Here is a 16,688-nt window from a genome sequence, read left to right on the forward strand (position 1 = left end):
TTTTCCCACCTTTCAGTTAAGGGGCAGGGGGAAAGGCCGTAACCCAAATTGTGCAGTGCATGCAGGCTAAAGGCAGGTGTTTGTGCCCCTTCCCAGAGAGCAGCAGGGAACAGACACGATCCGATGCATCTAATCAAACTTCTACTTTTCCTGCACCCAAGGCTGCCACTGCTGCAGAGTTCCAGGTTCCCCTGTAAGAACTGCAGCGTGATGGGTTGGTTTTTTTTTTAAAGAATGGGAATTTTTTTTTCCCCTTGTGTGTCACATTAGCCAGGTGGGGATGTTTCTTCCATCTCCCCAGGGCAGGTCAGCGTGACAAAGCAGAGAGCTGTTCAAGTTTAGTATTAAACATGTAGCTCTTGGGTCATGTCCAGAGCTGGTAGCGAAGCAGGAAAACAATGGTTAGGGAAGGAGTTTCCAGCAAACAAGACTTGGAAAAGAAAACAATTCAATAATCAATGTCTGATTAAAGTTGAGATTGAAACTGAGAACAGAATGCTTATTGCCACGTGGTTGATTTTCACACAGTTGAACACATAAGTTACAGATTAACCCAGCACTCCCTCCTTTCGCAACAGAAAGCTTGACCTAACGCTGCGAACTGCTGCTGTACTTAACGTAACGCAGTCCAGCAGCGCAGTCTTAGCACACAGGCAAAATAATCACTGACACACACACTTATGCATGTACTCTCAGTAATGGCCAGAGGCAATAGAAAGAGCTATAAAAATCCTGAAATTTGTTTGTGAAAAGAGATTATCTTCAGAAAAGTACTAGTAGCAAGACACGTATGACATTTACAACTCTGCCTCTGCTGGGTTTCGGGCTTTAACCCAAGGAAGTAGGGAGGAATGGAAGTGCAACCCTTTGCTTCTGACTTGTCCAAAGACAGGGAATGCCAGCTGCAGGTGTGGTCCGAGATTAAACAGTCTTCCAGTTGTCTGCTTGTACTATTGCACATCATTAGCTTGTTGCTACAGTAAGAAGAGACCCGACAGTTCCTCTCTAAGAAACACTACCCTCAACAAGACTATGCAAGCAACTTTTCCTTTTAAATAGCTGGAGATGAAGTCTCTGAGTCCCCAAAGCACACGAGTCTGCAAGAGTTAAAACACAGTACAACATATAGTATCCTTGCTGATGTCACAGACAGTTTGAAAAATTAAGTCTCACCAGGATATGACGGACCAATTCAAATTAAAAAAAAAATAAATCTGGAGTCTAGAAGCAGTTTCAACAGAGTTAAACTTCACCATCCGTCCTTCTCAGAACAGGAGGCTGTTGCATTGCACTGCAGTCTGTGAGGAAGCTCTGGTACCATAGGTCTGTACTCTGGTTTCGGTCCATTCGGCCCAATCGACCGGCGTTAAAAACGTATGCTGTAATTCAAATCAACGTGCTTTACATCCAGAAGAGGTCCTGTATTTAGATATTGAAAAATGAGGGAGCACAGTCCAACAGTTATGTTCTATTAAAGCTTTTATTAGCTACTTTTGTTTTTCCTCACAGAATATTTCCAGAATTCTTGTAACAGTTCTTAATTCAGTAAATGAATTTATGGAAGGAAAAAAAAAATAAAGAGAGAGAGCAGCAGCTTGGCAATAACTCCTTAAATCAACGACTGCACCTTATTTAAGCCTCCTTTTTCTCCAGTAAGATTTTGTGCAGCTCATCAGCATCCTCACTTGTTTTCACCCTTATTAACATGGTGACAGGAACAGCTGGATTCTTCTCATCAACCGGTGGGTTAGGAACACAAACTATAAGGACGTTGTTTTTCCCGGTTCTCGTGCACGGCATCTTGGGTGGAATTAGAACATTCAACAGTATGTTGCCTGTGTATGAAGAGGGGAAAAGAAAATGACAATTAGCAATTTTTCAGCTTTCACTGCAACACAGATGTTAGTACACTTACTAAATAGGGATTTAAGTTTGTGTTTGGAAGGAAGGCGATTCACAAATGTCATATATACTTGTCTCTTATTATTCCCTAAGCAGCTGCTCACGGCCACTGTTCTCACGTATATCCTTCTTTATTAGGAATGAGGAAATATCTGAAAATACAGTGTCCTCTGTTTTTTAAAGGGAGGACCCTGAAGAATATCAAACCATAGTGGGGACAGGCAGGGAGAAGGGGAGGGGAGAAGGGGAAGCGGCAAACAGGAAACCAGTCGCAGTGCTTAGCGTATGCTTACGCAAGTTACTCACTCGCAGCATCAAGAAGCACCATCCATAAGCAGAGGCAAAGTTAGCTCCCACACACACAGAGACTCGTTAATCTGAAGCTGGACAAACTATAGTAGAGGTAGTACTGTGTATCCTCACAGCACAGGATGCATCTGAGGTGGTCTACTGCCCGGTTAACGCCTCAACACCAGCTCTAAGTCAACTTGTTAAATTCTGTAGTGAGTTTGACTGACAGCTTGGGTATTAGTAGTCTATTAGGACAGCAGCAAACCAACTGCAATCTGCTTCCACGGAAGAGCCACGCGTTTTGTAAACCTGGTAAATAGTATTTAGGGGAAAGTCAGTCTTCACCTTCCTTTCCAGTTCAGTTTTTCAACACAGTGAGATTTTAGGAAAGGATTATAGCACTGTGTGAAGATAGCAAAAAGGAAAGTGCGTGTCACTGTGACTGCAAGAGCTTCTAGAAACACCAGGCTGAAATATCTTTGTGCACGAGCTGAAGAAAACCCAGAGATCTCCTAGCACTTCACCTCGGATGAAGGCAGCAGGAATGTACATCAACATCATGAAGATTAGAATCAGTTGAGTGATGAAAAACAAGACTCTCATTAAAGAGTAGGTAACTCAGAGAAATCAAGTTTTCACCCGCTCTATTTCACACATTCACATCCCCACAGAAACTGACACCTCTGCCCTACATCTGCCTGCAGTTTTATTGACAAGAACTGCCCTTTTTCCAGCAAACCCCATCTCCAATGAAAGAAGTTAATGACTCAGAAGTGACTAACACAGGAGCCCTAATCTCACCAGGTGTATTTGAAAACTACCAGTAGCTTGAAAACTACTATCTACTATAGATATGAGCCTATACTTCATAAAGACTTGCTGGAGTTACAAGCTAAAAGCAATGTGAGATTTACTAACAGCCTGCAGTGCAGCATGGCTTTAGTCCTCAGGTCTTCTCTAAGTGCAGTACTTACTCTATTTTATGGAAGTGATCAAGTCCATGTGAACTTCACATGCAAGTCTGTTGAAATTCAGTACCAAAGTGTAGCACAGTTTCTCAACAGTGAGGATCAAAACATGGACTTACATAGTTTGAGTGAGTCAACACACTCAGCCACACTGTTACACCTTAAAAACCTTTAAACATTGAGTCTCCCTAACTTTTAAGGGCAGAGAAACAGTTGGGTGTTATTCTCCTTTTCAATTAGCTTTTGTGTGTTCATTTTCATCTCAAAATATATTCTGAGGGACCATCACATTAGATGTTACTCTAATTCTGTAGGGTCAACCTGCCACTTGGGATCCAACTGAAGTTAGCTGAAACAGTTCACCAGTTGGGCTTCAGCGTGTTTCTGCAGCAACACATACAGCAAAGTCCTGCATGCTTGACCCATACAGTGCTCCCCTCTGCCCACACAGACAACTGTTTACATACTCAGGATGAACTGCAGACAAGTGACAGTTGGCACCTTAGCACAAGATTACTCCTTTTCATTCATCACTGCACCCAATATGTGTATCCTTCACTGTGGATCTTATGCCACTCAGCAAGTTCAGGATGGAGAAAAGCCATTCATGAAACGCAGGCGGGAGGAATGCCCAAACATACACCCTAACTTCTGACTCCCCTGCACTGCTTCACACGTGCTATTTTTGTAATACTCGTTAAAGGCATCCAACTGATTGTTCAAAACTTGAAATTATTAAGAAAAGAAGTAGCAAGGTTTTCATCAATCCTGTCTGTTATGCTGTGTAAAAAAATCCTAATGCTCAGCTTTCACATCAAGACTTGGTACTAGAAGAAACTTCCTTACCTAAATTGGTATCCGCTCGGACTAAGAGTTGAGTCTTTTCATTTCCTGCTGGTTTCAAGTGTAATGTTCCTACACCTTTTTCTTTAAATTCATTATCCTTTTTGTAGAACAGTTTGCACCTGTGCAAAAACAAAGACTTGTTTGTGCAGGTACGTGCGCATTGAACACAAAGGTATCTCCTGAACACACAGACATTACGTATGCACCTGATTCACAGTGAGCCCACAGTTCAACGATAATCAGGAGCTACCATGCTGTGAGCAGCATAAATCTTTAGTCATCTTGACCTTGTTCCACATGCTAACAGGTAGTACTCCAGTTCAGACAGTAAATTATTTCTTTTAGTGTTGAAATGACAGACTCAGTACTTTCAGGGAGAAGTAAAAACGCACTGCAACCCCCACTCAGGGTCCGTAAGGAGCAGTAACTGTAAGCTGCTGCTTAAAAACACTAATTACAAAGCCACAACAACTTGTATCACTCTGAAGTTTTTCACTTTTACATAAACACCCTGTGTATAACATTTCAGAAGTGAATGCCATTCTTCATAACTTAGCGCGTGCCTTCTTGCGGAGAGAGCGCGCGGCTTTTTGTGGAAGGACACGTTCTGTGCCAAGCCTTAAGCAGAGATGAATTACTTGGACTACAGAACATGCTTGGAAAAACTGCTTCTGGCAGAGGTAGTGTCGTTCTCAACTTAAAAGTACAACTTGTTCACTCCTTCATACAGCAATCAGCATTTTCCAACTGAAGAGTCTTACAATATTACGCTATGCGAATAGCTGAGCAACCTGTGGTTTCTCAGAAGTACAGTACATTATCTCCGTGGTACAAACCTACAACTGAAACATACAAAACCTGATGAAAACAACTGATCACAAGTAGAACACAAACTAGTTGCTGTGCACAGGACGTGCAAGAATTTTAGTAAGGTCTTATACATTCTTATCTGCAATTAACTTGTCTTACCAGTGGAACTTCATATCCTACGTGGCTTCCTGACAAGCTTTATTAATTAGGAAGTCAAGAGCACAGATATCATTGCTGTTCTTCACCACTGTAGTGCAGAATTAATGTACAGGTATGAATTCTACTCTCAAAGTTGTAATTCTATTCTCTATTGGAACTTAAAGTCACTTACTTCTTCGAGTAGAATGCATCATCCTCTTTTATTTCGTTAACAATAACTTTTGGTGGCTCTTCTTCGTCCTCTTCTCCTCCTTTAAACACAAAGTTTTAATACATTCCATACGTTAATGTTGCAAGCATACAATCTGGAAGGTGTTTTAACGCTGGGTTAGCACTAGCTCTACACATGCCACATTTGACATATACATGCTTAGCATGCCAGTGATTGCAAAAAATGCATTTGAGTCACTGGAGGCTCTGAAGCACCTCCAGGTACAGAAAAACATCTTTTATTTCCATTCAGTCACACCCATGAAGCAACTTTATGCTCATCTTCCATTTAAATGGGATGAAAATACCCAACCCCCACCAAAGAATCAAAACTAAAAACCTACAAGGCTTAGCAAGTCAAACATAACTGAAACCCTTCCGTCTGGGGGAGAACAACTTACATTGCAAAGAACAGGTCCAAGTAAAGCATAATAAATGCTTCCAACAGCCAAGTTTAATTTGGGGAAAGGGTAATCAGCTGCAGGAATGCTGGCTGACAGACAGCAGTGGGATCATGTCTTTTCCAGTCCCTCAACTGCTACGACTTCCATCAACCTACTGCACCCAGCTTAGCTAAACAGCAGAGGTAAAACTGCTGGGTCCTGCACAACTTTATTGGCCTCACAGTGTTGTAAGAAAGGCGTATGACGCATTTTACTGAGGGATCTCTTTATGCACCCATTGGGAAAAGCAGCAGGATTGAGACGTCCTGCAGGCTGAAAGATGAACAACATACCAGTTCACCTGACTCTCATCGTTTCAAGCCTTGTGTTCAACTAAAGAATTAATTTTATCACAGAAAGTATAAATCTGATGACAGAATGATGCTTTTAGTAACCATATACTTTTAGTGTTACTTAAGCAGTATGCAAGAGACACATTTCCAGATTAGTGGTACCCTTCTGCAGCTTGGAAATTCAAGAACAATTCTGAACTGGTTCAACTTTGTGCTATTTTGTCTTTGCAGTATCCTTAAGTCACACACATTCACAGCTTAAATAACTGCATTAAACAGAATTTACCTTTATCATCGCTACTGCCACTTTCTGCCTGAGCTTCCAGGATGTTGGTGGAGGCTGCAGGGGCAGGCTTAGCCTGGCTTGCATCCTTTCCGAATAAACCTGAATTCCCAGGAGAAAATGAGAAACTACTAAGCGTTCCTGAGCCAAGGGAACCCAAAACAGAACTGTCAACACTCTTGCCAAAATTGAACGAGACTGTTGATGTAGCTCCTAACGATGGGTCTTTTTTTTCAGATGCTGCTTCAGGTTTTTTGTCCGAGGTATCCTCAGTTTTGTTGTTAAACAAGAACGTTGATCCCTGCTGGAGCTTCGAAGTCCCAAATGTGGAAAGAGACTGAGAGCCAGGGGTCTTGTTGCTGTCGGATTCAGAGCCACTATCACTACTGCCCCCGTGCTGCTGCTCGATATTTGCCAGGTACTTCTCGTAGTCTCTGAAGATGGGTGTCAGGTCGCACAGTGGGTTTGTGTTCACGTGCTTGACTATCCAGTCGCGCACAGAGCAGTTTAAAGCCGCCAACTGTTTGTGGTACACGCTGGAGCTACAGGCTTTACCCTGAGCATAGCCAGATGAGGAGGGCTGGCTGCCACCGTTGGCTTTCGGGCTCGCAGCCTTTTTCTCGGCAAAGGCAGCAGCAGTCGGGCCGTTGGACATCACGGATCCTGTTGGAAGAAAAACATGGTTTAGAACCGTGGGGGGGTTTCCCCCCAGAAAGCACAGTTCTCAAAAACCTGAACTAAATGGTCTCGATATTTCTCTATCAAATCACTCATAAGAGTGGGACACAGGGGGAAATGGCCAGCCCCTTTTCAGTGGTCTGTGGGGACAGGACAAGGGGCAATGGCCTCAAGCTGGAGCACAGGAAGTTCCACACCAATATGCAGTAGAACTTTTTCACAGTGAGGGTGACAGAGCCCTGGGACAGGCTGCCCAGGGAGGTGGTGGAGTCTCCTTCTCTGGAGATATTCAAGACCCATCTGGACGCCTCCCTGTGTGACCCATCCTAGGGAACCTGCTTTGGCAGGGGGTTGGATCCGATGAGCTCTGGAGGTCCCTTCCAACCCCTATGTTTCTGTGACTCCTGCTCAGCTACGCACCCTGTCTTGTAGCACAACCCTGCGTACCAGTAAATGGACAATGCCATGAATCAGACCTAAGCTCGCCAAGTTTAGATGGGTAAGTTGCTTCAGGGATAGACAAAGTAGATGAAGCACAGATGTATAAAAATAACCCAAATACATCTTACAAAATAACATTTCAGTTTTACATTTCACCCCCCCAAATCTACATTCAAACTTTACCAAGATGTAAGAGTTATTAAAACATTGTTATCTCTTGCTACTTCTGCTTTAAAAAAAGACCCTCTGAACACACTAGCCCATGATTTTGCATGTTTTTGAATGGTTTCCATGTAAAAGCCAGAATAAACAAATTAAGAAAGTTCAGATTAAATATTTATATTTAATCCCACCATTAGTCCCACCATTTCTATCAGGTGGGACTCTAAAACACTGTGGTGTGGTTAACTTTTCTGCATCTTCAACACAAAAGGGAAGAACTAATGTTCTTCAGGGACTATTAAAGCACAAGATTAGTTAGATTTGCCAAAATATTTCAAATGTAAGTATAAATTTAAACAGACAGGATTCTAGAAAGACAGTCTGCAACATGAGAGGTACATGGGAAAAAAGGTTGAGAGTTCAGCTATGCAGCACATATTTACCAAGAACTGCAAAAAATGGAGACAAGACCTTGCCAAAAAAAGGGTCACAAAAAGAAACTGCAGTCCTATTAAATGGACATTTTCCATTAGCTTTTTTTTTTTAAATTCAGAGAACTGGGACAATTATTCAAGTGGAACATGTTATCAGCTGGTTTATACTATTTGGAGAGTGTCTTATGCTAGTGTCTTCCATTCCCACTTGTGCTTCTAAAGCTTTTACCTCCAGTATTACATCAAATGCAGATTTACTTTTCACCTCTTAAAACTGCAATGTGTTTGGTAACTTGGCCCTCCAGCAGTCTAAAAATCTCTAAGAAATTTTATGGCGAGGAGTAAAGTCTGAAAACCTTAAAACAGAACTACAGGGTTGTCTGAAGTTGGTCTTCCCCTACTAAACTAACCCTACAGATTTTAGGGCTGAATTTGTTGATAAAGATGTATGCTTATCTAAAACTTACCAAATGCTGATTGTGTTTCAGAGGTGGTCTTCAAACTGCTGAAAGGAGGAGTGCTGGAGACACTGCTGCTTCCATTAGACAGCCCTTCTAAAGGCTTTATTCCTGCACCATTACCGAATCCGCTGAAGCCACTTCCTCCTTTTCCAGAAGGCAATATAAAGCCTTTAAACCCTTTAAAAGCTCCTCCACTTTCAGACTGGGGAGAGGACAAGAAAAAAAGACACAACCAGTTACATACATCTCCTCCTCAAAACCCCTCTATGCCCACATCACATTCCATTTATTCTACCCTGGTTCAGTGTGTCATTTCATGGATTATTCTAAGTCAGCTATGTAAACAGAGTTAATAGCTTCCTTATGACACATATTATTGCTACTATTTTTAAAGGACTCAGATGTTTGGTATGAAAATAAACTAGATCTAGGAAGTGGATACATAGAAGTTGTTCAGATCAGCGGATGTGTTTGACTACCTATTTAGACATTCATAGCATCATCTTGTTTTCTTTAAATAATTGCATGGCAATATGTAACAGCAGGCTTATTTTCAGCAACTTTCAGCATTTACAACTGCAATTATAGTCCAGCACTTCAAGGCACTCATCAAAACAGCACACTCTGTAGTCACCTGTGTAACACCTAAGTGATTTAACAAAAATATTCCACTGTGACTGATGGGAGAAGCAAAGGCAGACTGTGACTGATAACACATATGCTTTCTGCAGCCTTTTCATCACCTAGTTCTGAATGCTACCTGTACAACCATACTATTTTATGACATAGTTTCTTATGTGATAAACACACTAACTGGCACCGCCACTTTTTGGTAGGACATATAATGCTTCAAAAGTAATGAACCCTTACTACCAGAAGTAGACTTTCAACATCTCTGGAAAGCCATCAAGAGAAAAGGGAATACTGCTTCAGTTTCATCTGCTTTTGACACTGAATAAATAGCAAAACCTACAATTTTAGCCAGTATCTAGCCTTGGGGGTATGGGCTCTTTTTCCTTCCCTTTGTGCTTTACCTTTGCCAGTGCAGTCCTGATTCTCATTTCTAGGTATTTTTTGTCTCTATCAATCCTACCTACCTCTCTCTGGATGCTCACATCAAACTGCAGTCCTTTCCTTTACAGCATTCCTCTTCTCCATTTAGGGACATCAGTAAATGTCAGGTTTATCTTTCTTTAAGTACTTCACAGGCTTCTTATGCATCCTCAGCTATCCCACCATCTCTTTTGCTTTTTAGACTTTGCCCAGTTTATCCTAGCTCTTCTTCCAGCTTTCTCTGAACAGCTGACTCACAACCTCCTGAATAGTTCTTCTAGTCCCCTTTTTCAGCTATTCTTCTGATTCCACTTGCCCCTGAATTCCTCCTGCTTAAGTTGTGGTTTATTTCTTGCATCACCTCTTCCTGGTAGAGTCCTTTAATCAACTGCATCCTCTATCACATCTAGGGTGCTACTATAAGCTGAAACGGGGTAGGACAGCTTCCTCATTTGCATTGCTTGGACAGCAGAGGGAAAAATCAAAAGCACAGGAGAAAATATCTACCCCCTGGTTGTGCTTAGTCTCATCCAATCCAAAAACAATTTGATTGACTGGCAAAGCTTCTGTCCTACTTCAAACATGGTGCATGCCCTGTTGAAAGACCATTTCATAGAAAGATATATATGACAAAGCACCTGTCAGGGGTTTATTGAAAGGACTACAATTAGGTTGGACCAGGTTAATGCTTTCACAGGGACTAAGCCTGTAACAAAAGGCCAACTTCCTTTCAATTTTCAAACTGTTATTGCAAAGAGTAGGTGGTACTAATGCTGTTCACAGGGCGGCGGGGGGGGGGGAGTAGCAGCATTCTTAACAAGAGACATGTGGGGTTTTTTCTCAGAATAGCTTAGTATTTTGCCTTTTACTTATTTTAGCCTCTGTCTGAGACATCCCCCAGCTAGAATATAACTAGAAGATAACTTCCCCACCTGTAGATGACACCTTGTCAGAAAAACACTGTGTTTATACTTCCAAAATATACAGCTCTCTTCCATAGTCAATACCAGTATTATCCATTTCTTTTGTTCTAGCCTTATTCTTGCCACAGAATAACAAGCAAAAATTAATCTGCATGCACAAGCTACTAGCTGCATGTACCTTCTAAATGGTGGCTTTATACAGTATCACTACAAGCCCAAGTGAGTAAAAACCTGAATATGGGTGACATATTTTGCAAATGAGTGAAACTACAACATTAATGCCCAGTGACTACGTTACCTCTGATCCCACGTTTCGGCGCTTTGCTTTTTTAATAGCTCTGTTCTTCAGAACTTCCTCACTAGCTACTGAGAAGGTTCCCACCTTTAAGAGAACAGTTACAGAATCATTAGTGAGATTCTTGGAACACATGACATCATCACAGTCTGAAGAGATAGCTGAGACCAGTTTTTGAACACAACTGTAACACTGGTCCCTAAACACATATGGGATGCAGAAGAAAAAAGCCCAAACACCCCTACACACACCTCAAAAATACAGTTCTGTGATTAGCCTGCCAGCTGCCTGGCCACTAGTTGATAATTTCAAAACTCTGTCTGTCTTGTTCTGCATTACACTTCCCTTTGTTCAATCTCAATTTTATTACAAGTAATTCAAGGGGGGGGTTAAATTTTTTTCTTCAACAAAGGTGTGTGGCATCCCTGCTGAAGGTCATCTGTCAGCACTGCACTGTTAGAAAACATCTGCGGTCTGGAGAAGGTATACTGATCTGTCAATCTGCAGTCTGCTGTAGTTCAAGTATTAGCAAAGTGAGTTAATGATTAATTACTACCCTGTAATAAATGAGAAAATTTAAGTCATCTTGTATTCAAATTTCTGGAAGAGCACTGCCAGTTTTCTCTCACACATTTTACATCTAATACTTCCAGTAGCACAGAAAGTAGCACAGTTTGTTTAGACATAATACATGAGCCTTAAGTCAGTACAAGACACTAAACATGAAAATCGTTTTTTTTAAGTCAGATGAAAGATGATTTGACTGTTTGCTTGATTCCTCTGGCTGCATAGGGACATTCAGCTAGGCATTCCAAATTAACATATTTCTGAAATTCACTATCACCAACCATTAAAAAAACCACTAAAAAATGAGACATGAAGAAAATTTCTCTCAGGAAATCAAACCCAATTTTCTTATGAACTGCGTAAGTGCCCATCACACATTCAAAGAGTTCAAAAGCATTATGCATTTTAACAAGACTGGAGTTTCCTTTAGAAATGTAAAGTTCCTTTCTCATGAGCTGATGTCATTTTAACTGCTAATAGAAAATCATCTTTAACAGATGCACTTTTGACCAATTGTACTGCGGATTTCACCCAGAAGATAAATAGCACATGCAAATAACCACCTTACTTCCTGTACCCTGGGGTGGGGTCTAAAGTGTACCTTACCTCCTCAGCTTCATCCTCCTGATCCCAGTTTCTGTCAGTCAACTCCTTCTCTGCAATTCTCTTTGCCATTTTTCTACACCTGCGTGGGGAAAAAAATGCACAGAATGAACTGCACAGAATTTAAAGCTAGGCAATAGTGATCTTTCATTTGTGTTACTTAGAAGGAAGCAGAGTTAATAATCATGTAGGTCAAAATTGGAATGACAGTTGAAAACAAATGTTTCTAACAATCATTGAGGCAACAACAATCAACTCACTCAAGATTAAAGTTGTGGTTATAAACCACATTTGATCTTAAATTTAAGCAACAAGAAAAGCATGCAGTTCAATTATGAGATGTTTTCTTTAGCAGCAATGTGGCCTTTTAGTCCCATAACCCATATACCTGGTCACCACTTACCCCACCTTGCCTTAGGATACCCATCTAAGCAGCAAAAGAAAAGTTGCTTTATAGCACATAAAATACCAACAAGGGCCCACTGAAGCAACTGGACAAAAAGTTTGGGTAAGAATGAAGGCAATGCTCTCTTACAAAAAAAAATAAATAAAAGGGAACAACCACAAACCCATGGATGAAATGCAAAGAGTAAATTTGGGTTTGTTACTTCACAACCCAGGGGAATCTCAGTGCAGAGGCACACGAGTGGGGAATGCAGGCACCAGGCACCACAGAGCTTGGTCCCTGCCAGAGAGCATTAGGGCACCTGCTGCTTTTTTGCCTGTGTACCAGGGATTCCCACAGGCTGGGCTTTGATCCTTCCCAGGGCAGGGCAGGAATCTCAAGCATGTTCGACAGGGTGCCGGGATCACGGGCCTATGTTACCTACACACAGATGTTCTACTTGCCCAACACACAAGTCTAAACGATGATGAGTACGATACATGGTTTTTCTACACCCCACCTACTAGTCACATTTCCAATCTTCCTTGCCAATCCTCCACTATTTTCACACACAATTACAGTTATCTCTGCAATGTGAAGTTGATTTTAACTTTGGAGGACGAAGGTCTGTAATACTTCTGAGTTCCATTTTACTAAAGTACAACTTATCAGCTGTCTACAAAAACAAAGAATGTATCCAGCTATCCTATCTTCTGAAGTGCTTGGCAAGCAACCATATTACTAAAGTTTTATATGCAGTGAGGTTCTTTTACTAACTACTATTTTGTCATCTAGCACTAAATATGAAAACTTTTCAAAGAAAATGTGTAGTTTTGTAGCAATTCAAGTCTCAGGCAAGCACAAAAATTAAAACCCTCTTAGGTTTATGACTAAGACCTGGCTAGATTAAAAAAAATAATAAATTTTTAAAATCCACATACAGTTGAATTTCAGAGCTAAAAATTATAACACTACACGACTATGGAACATCTTGTTTAGCCAATGAAATAATTTTACGCAGAACAGTAAATCCAGCTGCACAGCAGTCCTACAGAGATCACACATCAAAGACATGAATTTCGGTCTGACACACTTCACAAAAAAGGTCAAGTTATCAGGACCTTTTAGAAGTACAGTGCCAAAAAAGTGCTTTGTGTAAACTCTTTAAACCACCCTAATCCGCACCAATCTGAAAGTAAAGGTCCTGCCATGCCCTGCTTGATTCCCTTCAGTCTGGGGAACTATTTAAACCTAACTCGTTGAGGAAAGAAACAGTAAAATACTTATTTTAAAGTCGTATTGGCTCCCCAGCCCAGGTTCCCACAACGATGTGCGAACGCTCGTGACCAGAGGAACACAAGATTCCATCTCTTTGGCAGCAGCTGGAGCTCAAAGTCTAGTAAAACCTAGAATTACTCCATCGGATTCCAGGAAAGATCAAATTACCGCTCTAAAGTGGAGCATGACAAGCACATTCAATAGAAAGCCTGTTCTCCGCTAATAGGAGTGGAGTGGACCTGCGGGCCTTGGCTCCGGGGTTCTTCGCACCTACCTGTATTTACATCTCTACATCAGTGCCGAAAACGGGAGGAGACAACAGAACCTAACGCGTATGAAGACAGAAGCAACACAACTCTAGGCGCGTTTTCAACCTGTGGAACCAGCAGCAACACTAAGGCGCCTCTACCTGGTACCAACAGCCTTCAAGAAGTTTCAGCAGCAAATGCTCTGAACAGGTTGAGATGGGAGTCTTTAGCTCCTTATTAAAAAAAAAAAACAACCAAAAGCAAACAAAAAACCCCGCAAAATCACCCCAAAACCCCAACACACCACCACTCCAATGTTTTGTTGGGCACCCAGCAACTACAGCTACCCTGTTCGACGCAGCAGCTCGCCAACGAGACCTCATGTAACACCTGCATCCCACAGGATCACCCGTCTCTCTACCTCAAGGCCACAAAACTTCCGACTAGGGCAGCGCCCAAGCCAAAAACCAGGCGCCAACATCCATCAGCGCCGGGTGGGTACCCTGGTTGCAGCCGCAGGGCCGCGGAGGGGCGGCGCGGCCGCGCAGGCCGGTCGCTGCAGGCAGGCGCACTGCCGCCCCCGGGCCGGGAGACGGGGCAGCAACCGCCCGCCGTACGTTACGTCGGGGTGCGCGGAGGCGGCGGAAGCCGGGCTACCGCCTGGCCGCCGACCCGCGCTTCTCCTGTCCCGGCGGGGACCTTGCGTTGCGGCTCAGCGTGCCGAGCCCCGCTTGCTTCCGTTCCCAAGGCCCAGCTGCGGCCCCCCCCGTCACAGCGCAAGCCCCCCGCACCCGTCCCCGGGTGGCTCCGCGCCGTTACAACAGCTGGATGGGTTTCTTGCCCCACGGGCCCGGCGCAGCTCGCCCAAACGCCATCGCCTTCCCCTTTTCCTTCTCCCCCCCATCCCCTTCTCCTCTCCCCCGCACGGAGCCGGGAAGCCCCGAGGGTGGGCTCCTTTCCTACTCGGCATCCACCCCCCCGGCGTCCAGTCCCCCGGTTTGAGGCCGGCGGGTGCCACTGGCGGCCAGACCGTCCCTACTCCCCGGCCCCGTCTGAAATCCACACGCTTCCTTCGAGGAAGGCGGGCGGGCCTGCGGAGACACCCGCCCACGGCGGGACGCGCACCCCAGGCAAAGGCTGCGGGGAAGCCGCCAACTCGGCGGGAACGGGGACGATCTCCCTCCGGGGGCAGCGGCGTGTGTCCTCCCCCCGCCCCAGGCACCATCCCGCCACCAGCCTCCCTCGCGGCGCATCCCGTCCCGCCGGCACCCGTAAAAGGCAGCGGGGCGGGCGGCCACGGCCGCAGCGGCGGGGGACCGGAGAGTGAAGGAGGGCGCAGGCACTTACCCCCGCGGGGCGTCTCCTCGCGGGCGCGGGACGACGGGGCCGAGCGGGCGGCGCTCCCCCGCGGTGCCGGGCTGCGGGGCCGAGGCTGCGGCGGGCAGGAGGCGGAGTCTGGTCGCAGGCTGCCCGGGCCCGGAACCCGCTCACCATTCCCCGACCGGGCCCTCTGCCCCCCGCGGCTGGCCGGTCCCGCCGTCACACCGCCACCATCCCGCCCCTCCCGGGAGACGGGGCAGAAATCGCTTCAAAATCCAGAGAGAGACACGCCGAACGCCGCCGTGCCCGTGGCCGCCTCCACCGCGCATGCGCCCCCTTCTCTCGCGGCCGGCGATGATGGTGGTGGGGAAGGAGAGGGGCGGAGCCGGAGCCGGCGGCGGCCCGGCCGCTGGGCGCGCAAGTCACGTGACCGCCTCAGCCCAATCGGCGGGCTCGTCTGGCCAGGGGAGGCGGTTGGGCCGCGCATGCTCCCTGCGGGAGGAGTCGGTCTCGCGCCGGCTGTTCGAATTTGCGTCACGTGCTCTCCATCCCCCTCCGCTCCCCCTTCCGGCCTCGGGACGCGTCAGGCGCTACTCTGGGGGCTGCGGCGGCGGCTGAGCCCAGCCCAGCCCAGCCCCGCCGCTCGGCGTTAGGCCGCGCACCGCGCTCGGGGTCTGCCCGAGCCGCGCGTGGCCGGGAGGCTCCCGCGCTGTCTGCCCAGCCCCCTCCGTCACCCGGAGGTGACTCACGCGGCGCTCGGCGGGAGAAGCGGTTGCTTGCCGGGCCCTGCGCCAGGCTGACGTGCCGCCTCGCCCGCGGGCCCGTCTCCGGGCGCTGCAGCAGTACGTGGGGTTAGTGCTCGGGTGAAGCGACGGGAGAGGAGGTAGCGGCCTCCGCTGCGGCCACGGGGTGATTCCCAGGCGCCCTCGCACCGTGGGGTGGCTGCCGTGGAACAGCAGGGGTGCAAAGGCAAGCCAAGTCAACCTAAAAGCTGCCATTCTTGTGCCCTGTAAGTGCTGGTTCACAGCTCTGGCTTCGGGTGGTGAGCTTGCAGCCTGGAGTGCCTGCACCAAAATGTCGTTGGGTTTTTTTTTTTTTAAAGTAAGCTGCTTCATTTTATAAAGGAGTTGCTCTTCTAAACCATAAGAAACCAGATAGGGTTTAACAAAAGCAAGTGTAGAGTCTCGCACCTGAGAAGCAATAACCACATGTCTCGCTGCAGGCTGGGGGATGACCTGTTGCAGAGGAGCTCTGCAGAGAAGGACCTGGGGGTCCTGGTTGATGACAGGTTGGCCATGAGCCAGCAGTGTGCACTGGTGGCCGAGAGAGCCAATGGGATCCTGGGGTGCATCAAGAGGAGTATAGCCAGCAGGTCAAAGGTGATCCTCCCCCTCTACTCTGCCCTGGTCAGGCCCCACCTGGAGTATTGTGTCCAGTTCTGGGCTCCCTGGTATAAAAAGGACAGGGATCTCCTGGAGAGAGTCCAGAGAAGGGCTACAACGATGATTAAGGGCCTGGAATCTCCCCTGTGAGGAGAGGCTGAATAAGCTGGGGCTGTTCAGCCTTGAGAAAAGAAGACTGAGAGGGAGTCTTATTAATATTTATAAATATCTGAAGTATGGGACACAAGGGGGA

The 16,688-nt window shown here is 45.7% G+C and overlaps 1 protein-coding gene across 1 annotated transcript; it reads right to left on the reverse strand.

Annotated features, from left to right (window-relative positions):
* Positions 1-1,467: 1,467 nt before the first annotated feature.
* Positions 1,468-15,324, reverse strand: NUP50 (nucleoporin 50). The gene is made up of 8 exons (XM_084279137.1): positions 15,081-15,324; positions 11,826-11,904; positions 10,656-10,739; positions 8,388-8,583; positions 6,209-6,868; positions 5,149-5,227; positions 4,008-4,126; positions 1,468-1,835 (listed from the first exon to the last, which is right to left on the reverse strand). The coding sequence occupies exons 2-8, from the start codon at positions 11,892-11,894 to the stop codon at positions 1,633-1,635; spliced, it is 1,410 nt and encodes a 469-aa protein (XP_084135263.1). The 5' UTR covers positions 11,895-11,904; positions 15,081-15,324; the 3' UTR covers positions 1,468-1,632.
* Between the last annotated feature and the right edge of the window lie 1,364 nt (positions 15,325-16,688).

Source organism: Gallinula chloropus (genome assembly GCF_964237585.1).
Source record: "Gallinula chloropus genome assembly, chromosome: 1".
Lineage (NCBI taxonomy): Eukaryota > Metazoa > Chordata > Aves > Gruiformes > Rallidae > Gallinula > Gallinula chloropus.

Coding starts and splice junctions, on each gene's coding strand:
- NUP50 (XM_084279137.1), bottom strand. CDS start 11,894: ATGGCAAAGAGAATTGCAGAGAAGGAGTTGACTGACAGAAACTGGGAT. Junction 10,740..11,825: donor AGGAGGATGAAGCTGAGGAG/GTAAGGTACACT, acceptor GTTCTCTTAAAG/GTGGGAACCTTCTCAGTAGC. Junction 8,584..10,655: donor GCCGAAACGTGGGATCAGAG/GTAACGTAGTCA, acceptor TCCTCTCCCCAG/TCTGAAAGTGGAGGAGCTTT.